Raw genomic sequence first — 20,192 nt, 5'->3', positions numbered from 1 at the left:
CAAAAAGTTTATCTTGTTACTTAGTCAATTATTGCAAGCTACCTTTGAAAAACTGACTTGTGTCTCCTTGTTTGGTTTGGTACTATTTCAGACTCCACAGTATTTTTTTATTTCCTTCTGCTTGTGTTTTTTTTTTCTACAGACTCCCACACAAAGCAACAGATAGGTATTTCAGCAGTATATCCCACACCAGCAGTAGATTCCAGTGTTACACAAACGAACTTAAGACAGTTTTGAAAGTAATTCCTGCTGCTAAAGCATTCCTGAAATAGCAAGATGTTTTATAGCTTTAAAGGAATGACTTAAAATTTTACAGTATCGCAGTGTTCTGTCATCCATAACCATGTCAGTCTCCTCAAGAGAAATCTTGTTTTCTTGTGCTGAAGAGAGTTACCAGGACTCTAACACACACTTCAAAACCCTCTCTTTTCTTATTTCCTATTTCCTTTTCACGTTTTGAGAATTAATTATTTCAACAAGCAAATTTTATTTGGTCTGTCAATTAGAATGTTGCTGTTACAGTCTCCTTATTTTCCAACACTTGGACACAAAAAGGATTTTCTTTTTGCTTCATTTTTCCCATTAAGCCTCTGAATTTTGCTATGTGCTACTCCATACATACCGTACAAGGTGTCTTCTCCAAAAACATCCTCAGAAGAAGAGTTAGCTCTTCTGAACATGTCTGTGAACTCATCAAGGAAACTAACAGGTCTACCAGCACCATCTGACATCCTAAAAATAAGGAGACAAAATAATATTCTTGAAAAGAATTTTTTAAAAGCTTTGAAAATTCATATTCCATACTATTATGAGGAAATACTAACTTGGAATTCAGTGTGTTTTGCAAAAACATTTCAAATTCAGGAAGCAGTAACGATTACAAGATGAATTCTAGAGTTCCAACAGTACTTCCTGACACTATAATTCAAAATTTCATTGAATGAATCTAGATGGCTACAGGAAGTCTGGCTCCTGAGTTTGTAAAGTGGAGTCTGAAAGTCTGGGAACCTAGCATCTACATTGCAAAGGCTCTCCCCACAAAGCCAGGGATCAAAGTCCTGGGATGAGTTTACATCATCTCCTGCTGTGGAACAACCTCATTAAGTGAAGCCACCTTAGGGCAAGCATTTAATTTGCTCCCACATTCTTGGATTAGCTAGCTGTTTTCCAATTAGTAATGTCTTGATTGAGTTTTATTTCTAAGACCCATGTTACGAAGAAAGTTGAAATAAAAACTTATGTTGTGGTAAAGTCAGATTCAATCAGTAAGATAACTGCTATTTTTCCAAGCAATGTTTATTAGCATTGTCACCCTATGTGTTTAAATAACAGATTTCCACTAACTCAGAAATAACCCTGTATTTACACAAAAGTTAAATACTTGTCACAAGTTAAAGCAGCTGCATAAATTCACACATGCCAATGCAATTTGCTTTGTCAATTCTGCATTTGCATTGTGAACTAAAAATTTGAGTGTGTATATGTAAGTTATAAAAAGCAGTATTTAAGTTACTTAGAGCTTGAACTCACCATGAAAACTAGACTCCGTTTGTGTCAATATGTTCAGAAATCCTCCCAAAAGTTGTTTAACAGCTCCCTGTTAAAAAAATACAGGGAAAATTGGTATCTGAAGAATATACACCAGCTCAAAGAACTAAGAAATAATTTCTTTCGATCTATTCTTGCCTACTATTGATTTTAAAGACAAGTCCAGTTACTTAAAATTATGGAAATATTTTTTATATTTGCTAATGAACATTCTTTCATGTTATGTACAGTTCAGCTGCAGAAGAGAGACTTTGAAATCCAAATGATTCTAGAAAGAAACCTTTGAGCCATTATCAATTAATTTAGCAGCTGAGATCTCCCTTGACTTCTTCCCCATAACAGAATTACAGGATTTGACAGGCTGTGACAAAAATACAGCATGTTGGTATACAGTGATGCAATACTGAAAGCAAATTCAACCTTTCCCCAACCTTTTTATGCAAGATTAAAGAGTAATTACAAAAAAAAAATTAAAGCCTTGTGCTTAAGAGCATCCTTCACAAATGCATCTTAGATAAAGGTAATTTGAAAAAGCTCTTATTTAAGATATTAAAAATCTCTAAACTGATTAGTTTGATAGATTGCTTATAAACGGTATTGAAGAGTAATGAAAATGAGATTATTTTGAATTATAAGTAGTTTCATGTGTTGAAGTTCAGAAAAGAGAAACACATGTGTGCTAGTGATTTAAAGCTAATAATTCACACAAACAATTGGAGTACTGAAATAAAACAATGCTTTCCTTTCCTGCTTTTGGTTTAAGCTGTAAAGCACTAACTTTGCTTCTTAGTCAAATGATTATATAAACAAGCACTTTAAGCTTAGATTACTTAACCATATTTTCCTCTTTTGCAAAAGAGGCATATTCAATTTAGTTATTAAAAAGCAAAAACAAGCTAACCATCAAAAATTCCAAAGGATCATGGGGACATCAACATGTGCATAACTATTTCTAATATAAACTTAGGAAGAATAAAAGCATGAAATATTTGAGGTACATCACTGAAAGTTTCTGAAAGTACATACTAAATACATATATATTTAGAATGTTTACAAATATACATGTACAAGATATTTGCCTTTTTTTTCAATGCCCTGACAATCATTAAATCTGTATCTATAGCTCTAGTCTTGATAAAATAAGGCAACTGTGAAACTCAAAAGCTTTGTAGGTCAAATATTTTTCAATACATTAGTTAACTATAGTTTCTATAGTTTCTGATAACTTAAATGCAATGCAGCTGGCAATATCAGTCATTTACATTGTTTCAGATCTTATGAAATGCCCTAACAAGTGAGAATATTTTTGAGATCACTATTAGGTATACTGTTAGTATAAAACTGAAAAAATAAGATATACAACTGCTAAGCTGTTGCCTTTGTTTAATAACATTTTTACCTGTTCTATAAGCACAGTGGCATTTCTCTCCTTCTGGCTGATGATTTTCAGGCAGCTTCGGAATACGTGAGCAAGCACATCTAAACTTGCATTGCCAGCTGAGAGCAAGTTTAATTCTAACATGCAGATTTCAGGATACATTAATTCTCCTTGATTGATATTTTCAGCTAGGTCATTAAAATAACCCAAAGGACCAGTACATCCTCCTTCTGCCTTTGTGTCTGCTCCTGAAAGAAAAAACTTGCCTTGCTGAAACTTACTCAGCTGAATATAGTTTGCATGATTTAAACAGAACACCCAAGGACATACTTTCTCCAACCTTGTCATAGGTACAAAACAAAATAGTCACTAGTTTATAAGCACTTTTCAGAAGTTAGTATAACCTTCTATTCTGCTTCAGATTTTAATATTTTCCTGCCAATACAGCAGGGCAAGGATTAACTTCTCCCATTACATGCTCTTAAACTATGTGCCTTCATTTCCTGGGAACTGGACACATAGTAATGATGAAATATGCAATTCATGAAACATGACAGTAAAATCGCTGTAATAGAGCCTCAAGCCTCTATACAGAACTCTGAGCCTGCCAAGAACAGAGATAAATTTAAATTATTTTATTTCACGTTAAAAGGTTGGGGGAAGCAGTTGTTTAGTTATTTAACCGGGAAAATGCATATGACAGCACATGACAGTATCTCCATGACAATAAAAAAGCAGAAAATCCAACATTTAAGCCTCTCCTCTTACATCTTGGAAAGACTTTAAACATGTTACTTAAAATTATTTGGTACAGACATGCATTTCATGCAAATGTTTCATGGAAATATTTCAGGTTAAATTTTTAATTCAGAAATGCTTTTAAAATGTTGTATATCTGTTGGTAAACCCTAGTCACACAGGCAAACAGCAACAGTTGAATGCAGTTCTATTAAAGGCTGTTACTACTCATGCTGAACTCATACAAGAACATAAGCATCCACATGTTCAGCACAAAGGAAAATTAAAGCAAATTCATGTTCAAAATTAATTACACAAACAGAATACAGCAAGAGATGTGCACATCAGTCATTGAATGAGTAAAAAGATATATAATTAGACTACGTAATTTCTACCAGATTGTTATAATACTAAAAAAAAATTGAGCATTGATTCTCAGACAAACTACTAATAAGCATATCCGGAGAAAACTGCTTTAGACCATAATAATACATTTGAGCAACATGACTTTAGAGCAAGAGTCACATAAACCAAGAAAAGCACAACAGAACAGTTTCTGTAACAGTCAGTAAGAATATTCATCATCTCTCCATCTGTAATGGCATCCTACTGGAAGTAAAAAAGTTAAACTATTTCCATCTGTTAAAGGTCTCTGATGTTCACCCTATTTTTGTACCTCTCAAAGGACAAGCAAGCTTTGCTGTGTCACAAAGACTGCTTTGTGTAGTCAGAAAGTTCACATTTACCTTCCTTCTTGGTTTCACTATCATCGGGGTTACTTTCACTATCTGCTTCATATCCCTCCTCTTCAGCAAAAAGTTTAAGACTACAGCACTGTGATTCTTCAGTTTCTTCAGAAATATCTCCAGGTTGTGACACAGGCTCCTTTTCAGTGTAATGGGTCTGTATAACAAAGAAATTTACCATCTTTGGTCAGAAAAAGCAAGTAATTTAGAACCTTCCAGGCACCTATTTTCTCCAAGCCCATTAGCAAAAGAAACAACCTAATCATACACTTTCAAGAAACTTGAGATACTTTTTATGGATACTTCATTCTTACATGGAAAATGGATTCTGCAAAGATGGATTTTTCTTACTAACTACCTGACCAAAGCTTTGGTAAGCAAGTGGCCAATGCATTAAGAATAACTGTTTCCAAAATCACTATCACCATAAGCATGCACCTTGACATTCACTTTAAGGTGAGGATACATCTGCAGCCACTAAGGTCATCCCTGTTTGAAGCTCTCCCTTTCAGAGTTTGTCACACTCTGTTGTGGGATGAAAGAGTGAAGAGAACATCTGTTTCAGTTATGTCCATAAGGCATAACACAGCTTGCTCCTTTTCGGGGCATGACTCATTTCTGAGCAGTGAATGTGGGGAGCATATCAATAACCAGCATTCAACTTACACGCTTACATATGAGAATCGGAGAATCAATCTTCAACAGCCACAACAACCAAACACATTTAAACATGTCCTATTGAGTTTAAAAATAGACCCAAACAACATAAACCTGACTGAGCAAACCTTGCGGTATTTAGAATTAGACTACTTAGTTGCTATTTCATACCTTTTCGATTTTTTCTTCAGAATGATCCAGATCAGCAGAAAAAGTGCCCAACGCAACACGAAGCAGTGAATCAAACAGAGGCTTTGCCAAGTCAGTTTCTATCACTTTTGATTGAGCAAGCTGCTCTCTTATTTGAAGTAAGATATCATCCACACAGGTATTCTGTGTTTTGAGGAGACAAACATTTTGATTCATGTTATTCTCTTTTGGCTAACAGAAATGGTCTAGTACTTTCATTTAAGAACTTCCCCTTCCACCTGCACTAATCCGACTTCTCAGTGAAAACCAGACGACTTCATCCAGTCTCTTGCAACAAGAAAGATTCATCCCCTTGTCATGACAGATTTAGTTGGTTAAGCAAACTGCACACTGAAAAAAATATGGCAACGTGCTGTTTCCCAAACATTGCAAGTGAAAGCACTGTTTCAAAAATAAACATCTCAAACAGTTTCAAGTACACAGTGCATTCAGATCACACCACAATATTACTAGAGAGGGTAACAAGACAGAGGGTGACACATCCAACTTCACAAAAATAGCACGTGGCCCAGACAGAATTCCAGTTTCCAGTTCTCTCCTGTACCTAACGCCTCCTGCTTTTGTAATAAAATGCCAAGCAAAATTCAAGATAGCAATTAAAACATGAAAGCACAGTGAAGGTGTCTTCTGTGAATTAACAACTTTGTGGAACACTGAATTATTTCACCTCTAAGGCTTAAGTAATAGTTTTTTCAGGTGTCCTTTCAGTACCTGTGTCCTCTAATATTCCTCTTTCAAACGCCATGCTCTGCTCAGAACTGTCATCAAAAACGCCATGTGTGAGTCACTATGTATAACGCTCATGTCTTGCCTATGCAGCTGTCTTTCCATCCTACCGACGTCACACACATTCTGCACTGAATACAATTCCAAAAAACCAAGCCTCTCCCACCATTCAAATCTCACCAGTTCAGACAGCCTCTGGGGAATCTGGGACTGGACAAAAGGACTACACGGAAAAAAAAGAAAAAGCAGGCCATAACTGACCAGAAAAAATACAGCCATAGTCAGCCAGTAATACATAGTTGTCAACATCCACAACTGCTTTTGTAGTCAGAGGAAACCATCCCTTTCCTTTAGTCAGGACCATTTTATGCAGAAAAACAAAATCTTCATCTGCCAGGATCACAGTCTTCCCTGGGACTCAAGATACATTAACCCAGAAAACAGCATTTGATGTTGAGTTCAGCCCTTAGCCATATTGACCATGCTGGCCTAAACTGTAACAGATACATGAAAAATAAACCAGAAATGCAGTGCAAAAAAGCGAGCAAGATTAAAATCTCATCCAGCCTGGATGAATCTGCTATTCTGGAAGGCTCTCTCCCAGCCTCCAAAAAGCAGGCAATTGGCATGAACAGGGATCCAACCCAAAAGAGCGGTGGACAAAGATCGTGTTGGAGAACAAGCAAAGGGGTGCAAGGTCCTTACCAGCATCTTACTAAATACAATAAATGACAAGTTGGCACATGGGAAGATGCCTCCTCAGAAGCAGCAACTGCCAGTTTGTTCATCCATCCACTTCCATTCTTTCATGGCTGCTGACCACTACCCCTGACTACCAAGCACATCATTTAGCTGTATGCTTTCAGTAGTATACAAAAAATAGGGTACCATAATAGCAGCATAAGCTTTTTTCATGTCTAAAGGAACTTTTGACTAAATTACTGTTAAAATAATATTGAATGACAAGTATGAGTGAAGTAAGCTAAGGGAAGTTGCATAGTACCTGGTGAAACATCTCCACTTCCATCTTCTGCTGCATGGTGCTTGCACTGTGTAGACAGATTGTCAGCAGAGCTTCCAGAAGCCTGATACCTTGAAGAGCCCACTCAGTCTCTTCTCTTACAGAAGTCTTTATCCCTTCAAGATTGGCAACTGAAGTAACTGAAGTGTGTTCCCTACTCAAAGAGCTGTCACAGGAGACACATTCAGGCACCAGCTGTTCTGCACCAGCAAGACTGTCAGAACTATTGAGCTCCAATTGTGTCACCTCTCTGCTTTTAGCCAACTGAACAGAGTCATCCTTGATGAGAAGCTCACCGCGAGGACTCCCATGTGAACTTCTGCTGCTTTCACTCAATACTCTCTCCCTTTTTTCTTGCTCCTTTTCACTGTTTTTTGTAAGTTTCTGAATTATCAGGATTAGTAATCTATGGCATGCTTCAAAGCCTCCAAGTCTATGGAACTGTCTCTGGAAAACTGAACTACACAAATATATACAACGACACATGGACCAAGTATCTGCAGCCCTGTGAATATGTTCCAGAGAGGGCAAAGTAAGGGTTTCCAGTGACAGATATGGTAATTTGTGGCCTAACGGCTCACTAGCTGTACTATCATATCCTGATGTATCTTCAGAGTCATTAGCTGAATCCAGATCACCATCTGCTTCTTTACTTACACATAAAAAAGCAACACAGAGGAATAGGTTTATTGTGTTGACATGAATGTCTTGGCTCACAAACTTTTTCTTTTTTGGGTAAGCCTCTTTCAAGCCAGCATAAAACTTGCTCAGGCTTTGAGGAACTTCTGAAGCAGCATGCCGGCTACAAAGAGAAGCAGGCAAGTCAGACATAGACTCCTTTTGTTCGCTGTTCAGGCCTTCCAGTTCTGGCATTGCGTGGTCTTTCTGCTGATCACCAAGGCAGAGTATCAAAGTCTCTAACACTTTCAAAGAATGGCTTCTTAAAGTATCTAAATAATTTAACTCAGTCATTTGATTCACTCCATTACAACTCAGAAACAAGTCTCTAATTACCCTGCAAGAGAAAGCGTAAGAGTTACCTTATAAATCAGCCACAAATTCATGTAGTTCAGATGACACATCTCACCCAAATATAACCCTTTGTTCTACACACCTGAGTAACACCAAGGACTGATCATGCTTACAGTAATTGCTATAAATTACCATAAACTGTAAATTAAAGAGAGGAGGAATTTGTTTGCAGTACTCTAGAATCCTGAGTAAGCATCATCCATCTGGTAGCAGAGAGTTAAATTTTTTTTAAGATATAATGTAGGAAATATTGATTAACCTCTAAAATGTAGACCACAAAGATCTATGATGTTCAAAACATTAAAGGTGTTTAATTAACTTTATTTATGACATTTGCTCTTTAGTGGTACTTCCCCACCTTAACTTTCTATTAGCAATTGGAGCTAGTAAATATTTTTACTTCTCTCAGTTCTGTGACTTCACCAGAAAGTAGAGATTCCTTCTCAAAAACACTTGAGGTTCTAAGACATTTTACTAGCTATGTCTATTAGTTGCCTGGACAATGTATTTCAGATAGAACTCAGGAATACCTTTCAAGCACAACTTTTTGTGCAATTGTTAAGCCAGGATGTCCAATGTTGAAAAACCTTTCAGTTTATTTGTTTCCAAGTATATTCTTCCCTTCTTTCTACCCCAAGGATTACACTGAGTTCATACAGAATTTAGGGTAAGGATCTGTAAGCTTCTTAGTGTACTATGTTTGCTTGTAGACATCTACCTTCCTTACCCTCCATCTCTTTCCCCCACGGTCAACTTTTACTGTGATGAAGTTACACGCTAGGATCAAATGAATCGTGTACATACTTGTATATTCCCATCATTAAGCCAGTAGGAAATAGGGTATCTTAAAACTTTTTTAAATCTAAACTTTACTTCTTTACTTGCCTCTTTGCCACTAAGTACATTTTCAAAAATTAATAGATTCTGATACAGTTTAGGTTAGGATAAAAATTAAAAGGTATTAGACAATCCTTTAATAAACTGGAATACTAGTCTATTCTTTGTATTTGTCTCAGATAACCCTACTAAATTCACTTCAGTCTATCAGGACTTCAACAGAAAAGATCAGAATCTTTCCTGGATGAAAGGACACATTCACATTTTGAATAAACTTCCATAGATTGTATTGAACAACTATTTTATCAATTCAACAATAAACAGGAAAGTTTCTATTTCACACCTTGGAAGAATGTTTGAAGGTTGTTTGTTGTTTTTTTTTAAAAAATCCCTATGTTTAAATGAACAGGATTTTGTAAATTAGGAAACAGTTATTTCAAGACAAGTAAACCTCTCAACCCTTATTTTTGAAAGGTGGTTTCTATGAAGACCATTCTAGAAGGAAAAAGGGAAACAGATCAGAAAACTAAGTAGTCTAATTCCCACAGAAAAGTGACATGTCAATTTGTTCAACATTCCTGACTTGCTTTAGCATGAGGAATGAAGAGGCAAAGAGCATATCACATTGGACAAAGATTTTATTTGTTTCTACACACTTGGGCTTGTTGAAGACCATAACTGATTGGTAGAGAGCCCTGACTTTCTATGGTCTATGAATCTAGGATTAAATCTTACGTTATGCAAGCATTTATCTTGTTGCCACCCCTACAGTATCCAAGTGCAGCCTACAGTCCAAATAAAACTTATGTTTTGATCAGTAACAAATATACAAAGATCTGTACATAATTAATATGTTTGCAATTAATAAACAGAAAATCAACCAACCTGGATTTAAGCAACACAGGGAGTGTCTGCAAATAAATTTGAAGTACTTCAGAAGGCAAACACTGGCTATGGTAACTGCATGTCTGTTTATCAGCTGTAGTTAGTCTGCGTTGTTGAATATGGCAAGCTAGCTCAACCCCTCTCTGAAGCACAGGATTATAAATACAGTTATATAGCTTCCATTGGACCACTGCATTTCCCTTTTGAATTAAGTAGCAAATATGGCTAGCAATCTGCATGCCGCGTAGTTTGTCTTCTTCAAAAGCAATGTCCTGATAAGCCTCCAATGCATCCCATCTCAACAACATATCTTCAGATCCACTGCTAGGCAGAATTCCCTGAACTCTGCAAGATGAACTAGATGCAAGACCAGCATCACTAGAATTGCCCTGCAAGGCATCTTCCAGCTGAGCAAGCTGATCACAGTCAACAGTACATATATTGCATGATGCCTGTATAATTTTTGGAGAAACTTCTGCTCCACCCAGCTGATCCAATATAAACTTATTAAGGATGTTCAATATGTGCTGTTGAAAGTTTCTTAATATTGGTAACTTGGAAGCATGAAGCAATGGGACAATCACAGACTTTGGATCCATACAACAACATATTCCTACATTATGTACACCTGAGAGAATTTGAACACAAGTACTGCTTAAAGAAACTTGTTGCAACAAGTGCAAACACTGATGTGCACAAACAGCAATGCAACAGCATCTGTCAGGATAATGAACTTCTCCATCAGCAGTTTCAAAGGGGTTTTTGGAAGCTTGGTTTTTAAAAGCAGATACAGAGAGCCCAGAGAGATCTCTGTGGTGATGCATGAAGTGGGAGTACTCACATCGTCTGTGCCGCTTTCTTGTACACATTGATTGATGGAGCTGCTCTGATTTAACTTTTTTGACAGTGCTGATTATTTTCATGATGCTGTTGATCAGGGCTTTCAGATGCTCTGAGGCTTCTCCAGTTACTCCCTCATTCTTCATACACAGCCATTCCATTTGAAGCACTGTTACTTCAAACAGCTTAAATCCCTGATGCTGTATGAACTCATGAACCAGATCTATAGCTTGGCTAAAGTAGAATGGATTGGAGGCTGCACTTTGTAGGCAGCAGATCAAAATCTGCAAGACCCCTTCTATAACCTCAGGTAGAAGCAAGGCTCTGTGATGATATCTAGAAAATATGAAGTCATCCTGAACCGGTTGCTGTAGTGTTTTATTGCATCCTGGAGCAAAAGAATCAGGTTGCTTTTCCAAGCAAATTCTGATTTTTAATGCTGCTTTAAGTAAGTCTGTTAAATTTCTTCGTAAATTGTCAGGCATTGTTTCTGTATTGCTAATGTCTAAAGACATAAGATGCAGCACTGTTCGAAAGAGCATCCTTTGGATCAGAGCCACAGGTTCTTCTGTCCACCCTGTAGAAACTGCTTCATTTTCTGTGTTACTACTTGCATTGCAACAGTCTCCAAATCCTGATAAGAAGTCAGTCAATGTGGGCACCACGCTAGCTGAAAGAGCAGAACTGTGATTCAAAGTAATATCAAATTTGCACACTTTCTCTAGGAGTGACAATAAGACATGGCATAAATCAAAAGGAGAGTTATCCATGTTGCTCTCAGCAATTCCTGCAGCTGGCTCATTCAAAATCTCCGGGTTTAGCTCATGTGCTGGAATAATTTGGCTGGAATTTTCTAGATTAGAGGCATCAGGATTAGAATTTGGTACCACTTCTGCAGGCAGGCAATCAATTCTACCTACAAGGTAGCTGTCCCTAACTGGATATGTTAAAAAAGGCTGCAGTAACTGGGAGCGTCTGTGTTTTGTTATTACAGTAGTCTTGTCATCAGAATTGCCTTCTGAATCTGAAGTGGACAGCTGAGATCTTCTTGCATCTCGCACAGAGTAACGATGGGTGGTTTTGCGCAGACGTCCACTTTTTCGAGATCGAGGATTTAGTTTTACAGAAGTCTGAAGAGATGAATGAATGCTTCCATCTAAGCCTAGTTTTTCCTGAGTAGATTTCACAAAACTTGTATTGTTCTCTTTGGTCAGGCATATATCTACTGTAAAGGGTATATTAAAATCTGTTGAAACAGAAAGATAACAAAGGAACATTCAGGAACATTACAATAAGTAAAGCATTTTTCCTCATTTTATAGTTTAATACTTTCAGCTTAAAAATATGAAATAAATTTGTATCTTAATGGGTCATGGGTTTGCATATACCTATGTCCGACATTTTCATTATAAAAAATGTCAGCAACAATTCATGTTTAGGAACCACGCAGGCTATTTTCAAAGCCTACACAAATTAATTCATTTTCTAACTAGGGTTAGACAAAACTGTGCTAGACAGTTTCCTAAAACTTTTTTGTGGGCATAGCTACTCCATTCCCTTAAGAAAGGATGCTATCAAGGTAGATGAAAGGACTTTTTGGTAAGCAAAGGGAAGAAAGCTTAGTCTGAAAATCTTTTGGCCTGTTACAGATTGGATACAAAGGAACAATATAGCCACTAGCCTCTGGTTATATTCAATTTAAATTTGGATAAGTTCGACATACTAATATAGTAGAAGTAAATATTAATCAGCAGGATACCAACTCTGAGATCTCCTCTATTACTTAGCCATGGAAGCAGTTTTAGCCAGTTACTCAAGCTATATTTACTCTGTGTATACCATTTGATATACTCAAAGTCTCACTATAAGCATTGCCAACAGCCCTATCCAACAACAAGTGAAGAAAAACTAAGGGGGAGAAAAAAGGTCTTTTTCAACTTGATGATCCATTGTCACTTTTTGCAACTCAGCCACTATAGGAACTGGGTGTGTTAACTCCCAGTCCTCTTAGAATGCATAAAGAAATTGTTAGCATACTAGTGGTAATAGAAAAAATAAACTTCTCTAAAAACAGTGCAGATCATCAAGTATACAGACCTCAGTCTTTACTTCAGCATTAATCGTTCCAAACACAAAAAGCAGAAATAAAAATAGTGGATTTTAAAATAGTCGGGGACAAAAGGGAGATTGAAAAGAATAATGTTTAGGGTGCTGAATATTCCCACAAAAGCCAAGGCAAAAAAACCTTTCAAGTACACAGTATGAAATAGCGAATGTAAAATTTAAATATGATTCAATGGGCAAGAAGATTTTTAATAATAAAATGCAAGTACCACCAGTTCATTTGTATTGGTAAACTCAGATAATAAGCTGTCAAAAAAGCAGGCAGAGAAAAAAGTCTGTGTTCTTGGATAAAATCCATCATTATTTTTAAGTAGTGACAGAACTGTATCTGGTTGCTTTGCCTAATAAAATACCTAGCCTAAAACAACTGCAAGTATCCACCACCCAGTAAGTTTAGTATTTAGAAAAATGGTGATAGTTAACAATAACAGCACCCCCCAAACCCGAAAAGCCCACACAATAGATACAATCTTTAATCAAATTGAAAGAAAAGATGCTTCCATGTGCTAGCATGACTGTGCCTTGCTGTTTCATAAAGTTACAGTTGTGATGCTTAAGGTAGAAACATCTGCTTCAGAGGCAGGACATTAACAAGCAGTACTTTATCAAACAAAGGACATTTCCTGCACAGAAAGAAAAAAGCTGCCTAATACAGATGGATTTATTTCAGGCCGAGAAAAAAGTGTTCTTAGCGCGCAACTGGATACACATGTTTACTGCATCAGTGCTATGAGAGGGAAATTTGTAGAAGCAGAAATTGTCCATTATGCAGAGTGCAAACCCAGAACATCTTAAAACCTATTTACACAACAGCATTTTAAACTAACCTTGGAAAAGTCACTAAGCTCTCATAAGTTAACCAAAATGTTTCTTTAATTCAATCATGCTTACAGGTGCATGAAAAAATGATGCAACTGAGCAAGCAGGAAGCGTTATAGAAGAAGTGCTATGCAACTGCCACTTTAAATACTCCAAGTCTACAAACATTAACAAAAGCCTTCAATTTGTAGGAGTTTAAAATAGCAAAAAAAATTGGGAGAGCTTCAGGTAAGAATCCTTAGGAACTCTCTCAAACAGACAGGTAACTTCATTTGTTTCATCCTCTTTGTTTTATCCTCTAATAGGGAAAAGAATGCATCAGACAAATGCAAGAGCCCAAAACAAAACGAACAAACTGCTGCCATTTCCTGGTTCAGTTTTTGCACAGAGTTTATTTTGTATCATCCCTTTCATTTCTTTAGTTCACTTTAAACTGACTCTGGCAGTTGAACCCTTGCAATTTGATTCCTCAATTAGCACATCAGTTTCTGACACAGAACAACATATTTTAAGGAATGCAGCCTGGTTCTGTTCATAATCATCCAGTATTATTCTATTTTTCGGGGCCTGTCTCCCTGATAACATTGCACTTCCTTCATACTCCGTAGTTCACTGTTTGGCTTTCAGCTTATTCTCCTTCTTCCCATTTCTCCAGTTTCAGAAGAAAGTCTGTCTCCAGTATCAGCATGTATCACTTTTTTGTTTTTAAAAAGAATCAGTATGCTTTCCCCTTCTACCCATCATGAAACACTTCACATTAGCAAAAATATCATATACTCTTTCAAATCTCTTTTCCTTCCAAATCACCTGAAAAGAAAAAAAAATTTTACCACCATCAAGTTCAGCTACACAGTAATGTGAGCATTGCCTTTCACACTGACCAAGAGCCTTTACCTTCTCTGTACAGTTTCGATCTTCCTTGTATGTTGACAGAACCTTAGTATTTGAGTTTAAATTCGCTACAAAATCTACATCTTCATTCTATGTTAACAGGACATGTATTACAACGAACTACTACTATTTAGTCGGGAGTCCTAGGCTCTGTAGTAATACACAAACCACTTCTTAGGTCCTTAATACTGTAAGTGATAAAGCATACCTATTGCTTTTTCTTCTTGGACAGGGATTTTCCACACCAAAGGCAGAAGTGACAGGAGGAGGGTCAGAAGTTCTTCCCGACATGTCAGCTCCTATGTTAGAACCAAATAGAAAAAAGGTTTTGTACTTTTAAAAAATAGATTAGCCTTCTTTATTTTACAAAGCTATTTGACATTCAGTTCCCTATGCCTTTCTGCTGTTTTAGGCATTGAAAATATTACTTAACTGCAAAGAGTGCTGCAATCATTAGCTAGAACCAATCAGAAAGCATTTAAGATATTTATTACACCTCTGCAACTGTTTCTATATGAAGCTCTCCTAATCCCTCTTGTTGAAGGAATTCCTCACCCAGAGAAGTCAAAAGCAAATAACTTGTTGATTTAAGCAAAGCCAACATGAAGCCGAAGACAAGTCTGAAACTTCTGTAGTTACAACAATGGAACTTCAAAGAACTTTATGGGATACTTTCTACTTTCTCCAAAATGACACCTTTAAGCAAATGAAGAAGCTTACATTTATCAAGTGATGTTATTGACTCACAATAGAAAGGTGAAATTTTATGGGAGGAAAGAGGGAAAGTTACTCCTAATTAAAAAAAATCAGAATAACCATTAAAAACCCATCATCCTACTGGGATTCTAAGACTTCAACACTAAGACTTTCAATGCAGAGAGGAGCAGTAGAAGGCACGGAATTCAAACATAATTCCTTTACTGGGTGGTGTGCAGCACTATCAGAATGGTTTCAGTCCTAAAAATCAAAAATTTTCAAACACAAAACTGACTTGAGCGTTTTGGCAGTTAACATCACTCAGGGTTATGCAGCTGAAGCAACATCCTTCTCCAAAAATTCAAGGTAGCAAAGAAATTAAGATGTATGGAGACAAGCAACTTAAATAATTACAGTTAAATATATAGCAAATATACAGAGTATATATATAGTTTTAGAGCTATATATATAAACAAATAGTTAATATTTGTCTGATGAGACTATCAATTTAGATGAAAATTTAAAAAATCTAAAACTAAATACAATTAGACCTGAAAACTAAGCTTTCAGAGCCATTCTCCCAAATCCCTTCTGCTACTGAAGGTATTCTCAGCAAGACAAATTAATTAGGAATGGGAATGAGCAATACAGTGTTCAAAGCACAATAATGACTGGAAAAAGCAAAGTATTAACTTTTCAAATTTCAGTGGCACATTTCCAGAATTTGACTTTCCTCATTAATCAAGTTCCTCTTCCCCCCGCCTTCTTAAAAAACGTATTCCCTCGGGAAATAATTGCTGAATTGCTGATGTTTCATGAAGAATGCCACAAGCTTTTTTCCCCTCCTTCTACTTCAGAAGTGGGTTTTTATTGGAGGGGAGGCATATGGAATCCCCATTTTCTTCTTACACAAAAGCCAGTTGTTCTTCCAGCAGGTCTAGTCCTGAAGCCTCTGTTAACAGCAACTATACAGAACTCGAGTGACATTTAAAAAAATGCACAGCTCTAGAAGTGGTAAGGATTCTTCTTAGCAATTATACGTAATTGCAGTCTGTGGGTTTACTGTTTAGCCAGTGCACCTACTGGAATCCAGAACCAAGCCAGCAGACCCCACTGGAGTCTTAGCACAAGTCACCTCATGAAGAAAATGCAAACCTCCAAGATGAAGTTGACCAGCATTAACAGCTGACCTCACTAAGACAAAGGCTGAATAAACTCAGCCCAGATTCACTTGGGATCTGCAGTTTCAATGCCCAAAGACTTAATGCATATCTCATCCTATCCATTGCTTAGTACATATCCAATAGTACTGAAAAGGAAGAAGAGAAAGAAGAGAAGGAAATGGGTATCTGCAGCTACAGGGATGTGTGCGAGACTTTACCTAAAAAAATAGTATAAACTGACCACCTCTTCTAAAATGCTTTCTCTTTTAAGCTAAAGTTAGTAAATATTTACTATTATGTTCAAAAGCAAGTTACTTAACACAGAGCAAAAATGTATCTCACAGCACATAAAATAAAGGTGTGTATTTTAATTTTATTGCCTTAAGCCAGGAGGACATTCTCAAATTAAAAACCGTCAGTTTGTACTGCAGGTTCAGTAAACACTCATTTCTCTTGAAAATTCTAACCTATTGCCTCTTTCCACCCAGCTACTGCACTTCAGCTTCACACATGCCTTAACAAGTCAAAAATTTAGCAACCATCGGTATCGGCTGGCAAACAGCTATATGATTAGCTACTTTTTCTGTTCTTGCTGAAGCACAGAATGCAACTGCAACATATCCTTTGGAACTTCTAGTCTTCACAATTAACCCATCCACTCTACAATAAAAAGGCAAGAAAACCAGCACCAAGACAACCATGAGCCAGACAAATCCACATCGTCCAAGCTCAATGCAAAAATTATAACCAGGTAAGAAAAACTGTTACCTGATCAATAGTAGAGTTCAACGTGGTAAGCAAGATAAACCCACGGCCTTGAACCAAGTATTGTCCCAGTGCTGCCATATGAGTTTCTTCTTCTTCATCTTCCCTGGCCTCTGCCCTCTGTACCACTGCATTGCACAGTCTGTTGACATCCGTCAAGAACTCCCGTGCCAGTGAGTTACTGGCACTGCTCATGTCTGAGCTGTAAGTAGAGGAAAGTACAGAAATTAAATCCATCAGAAAATACATTCCTCATGGAAAAAAGACAGGGGAAGAGAAGAGTGTTTCTTCCCTGTACCCCCCCCTGCCCCCCGCCCCGCCAAAGGATGGAGTGTCTGTAGAACTGAGGAATCAATATACCAATGTAGGGTGGAAGGGAATTGGAAGAATGAGCTGAGAGAACTACATTTATTTCAGTGAAACTTTAGCTAACAGCCTACAACCCCAAACACTAATTTTATAAATCAGGTAAAAGCCCAGGACACACAGCATTTCCTCCCACTGCATAAATGAAAGCTAATGACTTGGTTTCAACTTTTCTTTGCAACCTAGATGTGAGCTTCAACCTTTGATTCAAAAAGGTATTTGACCTGAAGCATAAGGGGGAAACAGGCAGCTCTTACACAGCATTGTACAGAAAACATGTTCTTTAATAGTTTATTTGAATACATTATCTTCTATCATGTTATGTATTCCAACAGTATGCAGATTGTTTCAAGGGGGGGAAATAAAATTAGTGAGTTAAGATAAATATGGGAATTTCTGAAATACAATGCTTTAGATTTACCAGCTCTCACAGTGTCTTCCTCCAAGCAAGACTGAGTGGGTGGCAGTCACTACTATAGTGTACTTAATTCAAGATACACTTCTACTGCACATGTTCAGGAGAAAATACCAAAAGTATTGGTATTGACTCCCAAACTGATTAACTTTACTTTAGATAATGCACACAAGGCACTCATACACTTAGTCTATGCACTCTATCTTCTAAAACCACTTTTTTGTTTTCTTTTATGCCACAGCATTCTTTGGTTTGTCAGCACTAGTACATGTTGAAACATTTAAAACAAACACTAAAAACACAAAACCTGCCTAATGAATACTAGAGCATGTTTAACTCCTTTTATTTCTGTATAAGCAACTGAAGTAAAATCTTTGAAAGTCAAATATGTTCATCATGTCCAAGCATAGAACATGCAAAAAGAGAGCCGAATAACTTTCAATATAAAGTTTAAATATAACAGGTGGATTAATACTGCTTGATCAAGAAATATCTACATGCAATTATTAGGTAAAAAATAAGACCTTGTAAGAAAGAGCAAGTTTGTTAGCACTAATGGTACAGAAAGCTCCTTTTAGTGGCAAGACTGTGAATACTTATACATATGACACTCACTGTAGAAGTAACAGGAAAATTCTTACCAAAATTACTTTGCCAGCTTAACACATTTATCTTCTATCTGGAAAAAAAAGCAAATATATTCAGGAACTATTACCCCTGGTTTACCTGTTTTTAAAAAGAGAAAAATACATCATGGTTAATATGCAAACTGTTTTTAAAACTCATTTTTGAAGAGTCCTTGAGGGTTTTTTTTGTGCTTTAAAGCTCTAGTTTTCACTTTTAGCTTATAACGGTGCACAAAAAATCCTATCAGAGAAAATAATTGGTGCATATAAGGTAAGTTAAAATGATAAAGTTCATTAGTTTTTAAAATGTAAAGTGACCTAGGTATGCAAGTTTAAACGTTTTGTTCCAGAAACAGTATGAATTTTTGGTGATCACTACCTGCATACATAATACTTGAAGCACTTGCAGCTCTAGGTACCAGTAATGGATAGTATGAGAAACTGAATTGTGCAGTCAGGTGCTGACGTAAATGCATTTTAAACCTGTCCTATTTTGTCCTGACAGATAACAATCTATTACATTAAACACTGGGGAAGATGTACTTAAAATTGGAAGGGAACAGGACTGTATCTGCTCTGTACAGTCCACTAAAGCAATTTAAGAGCTACTTCTTCTCTCCTACCCCTTTAACTCCCTTCAGTCCTAACAGAGGATCAGAACAGGCAATGCATTTGCCCCCCAAGAGGAGCACTTTAAGCTATGCCTGTTTTAGCTGTAATTAGTCATGAAGAAAAAACAGATGACAATAGGGAGAAGCAATCTCCCAATTCATTCCAGAATGGCCAGAAACAGCAAGATATTTACCCCTAATAAATGCTTTAGCAAAAAAGACAAAACAAAACAACAAATACACAAGCCCTGTCTTTGTGAGCTCTGCAGAAAAAGCAAAAAAAGTTCTGTAACAACTCAAGGAAAATTATTTCTATAGAGAGCATGCATTCATAAAGCTCCAACATCCCATATTCCTTGCTGTAAGCGGGTTTGTTAATTTTTTATTTGAAAACTTCAAGTCTCAAGTTATCATACCTCCCCTCACATCTGTAGAGTGTATTCAATCTAAGAAAAGGAAAAAACTATTTTAATCCTCCTGAAATACTCTTACTTAAACATGATTGAAGATCTCTTTAAATATACTTTAAATCCTAAGGTATGGTTTTGTCTGATTGGCTGAATACTTTCTCTGCTGTTTACCAGAAGAGAGACACCAATAATTGCAGAGGCAGTGTTTATTTCTGCCATGTCTCAGCATTTTTTTGCTACCATTTTCAGATTTTGAACAAGTGCTAATTAGTTAACCATTTAATGGTAACTGGACTCCTTACCAGTCTTCCTTATAGTTAACTCCAGTTTTTTAAACTAGTGTTAGAATATTTGGGTTTGGTGCCATTGAGTACATTTTAACTGAGTCCAGTTTCTAACAAAGCCCTAAAATTCTCAGAAGTTATATCCACTGGCACATCAGGCATATACAGAGATCTGGGTTTGGACAGTTCAGTTACTGAAGCATCCACAAATTGGGGTGCTCCAGTTGCAAGCTAATCTAAATATTAAAACCTCATTCTCTAGACATGGTAAAGAGCCAAAAATGCATTTGCTGTCAAAGGGGATGCAAAGGGTAGTAACCAAGTGCGGAATAATTGCTGGAGGTAACTTACAAATTAAATTTATATTCACATTAGAAGGAAAGGTACAGCATTGGAGAAATCTT

General features: G+C 36.7%; 1 protein-coding gene across 2 annotated transcripts in view; it reads right to left on the bottom strand.

Annotated features, from left to right (window-relative positions):
• Window positions 1-17,271, bottom strand: part of LYST (lysosomal trafficking regulator) — a 65,324-nt gene extending 48,053 nt beyond the window's left edge. For both annotated transcript variants that reach the window (XM_009810638.2, XM_009810637.2), the window contains exons 1-9: window positions 17,080-17,271; window positions 14,661-14,751; window positions 9,779-11,864; window positions 7,007-8,039; window positions 5,239-5,400; window positions 4,411-4,567; window positions 2,948-3,174; window positions 1,531-1,597; window positions 623-732 (exon numbers count right to left, since the gene is read on the bottom strand). In XM_009810638.2, coding sequence (XP_009808940.2) covers window positions 623-732; window positions 1,531-1,597; window positions 2,948-3,174; window positions 4,411-4,567; window positions 5,239-5,400; window positions 7,007-8,039; window positions 9,779-11,864; window positions 14,661-14,751; window positions 17,080-17,271 — 4,125 coding nt within the window. The remainder of the gene's footprint in view (window positions 1-622; window positions 733-1,530; window positions 1,598-2,947; window positions 3,175-4,410; window positions 4,568-5,238; window positions 5,401-7,006; window positions 8,040-9,778; window positions 11,865-14,660; window positions 14,752-17,079) is intronic.
• Window positions 17,272-20,192: the final 2,921 nt, after the last annotated feature.

Source organism: Gavia stellata, chromosome 2, assembly GCF_030936135.1.
Source record: "Gavia stellata isolate bGavSte3 chromosome 2, bGavSte3.hap2, whole genome shotgun sequence".
In the NCBI taxonomy this organism is placed as follows: Eukaryota; Metazoa; Chordata; class Aves; order Gaviiformes; family Gaviidae; genus Gavia; species Gavia stellata.
The sequence above is the reverse complement of the archived record's forward strand: the minus strand, read 5'-3'. Positions and strand labels throughout refer to the sequence as shown.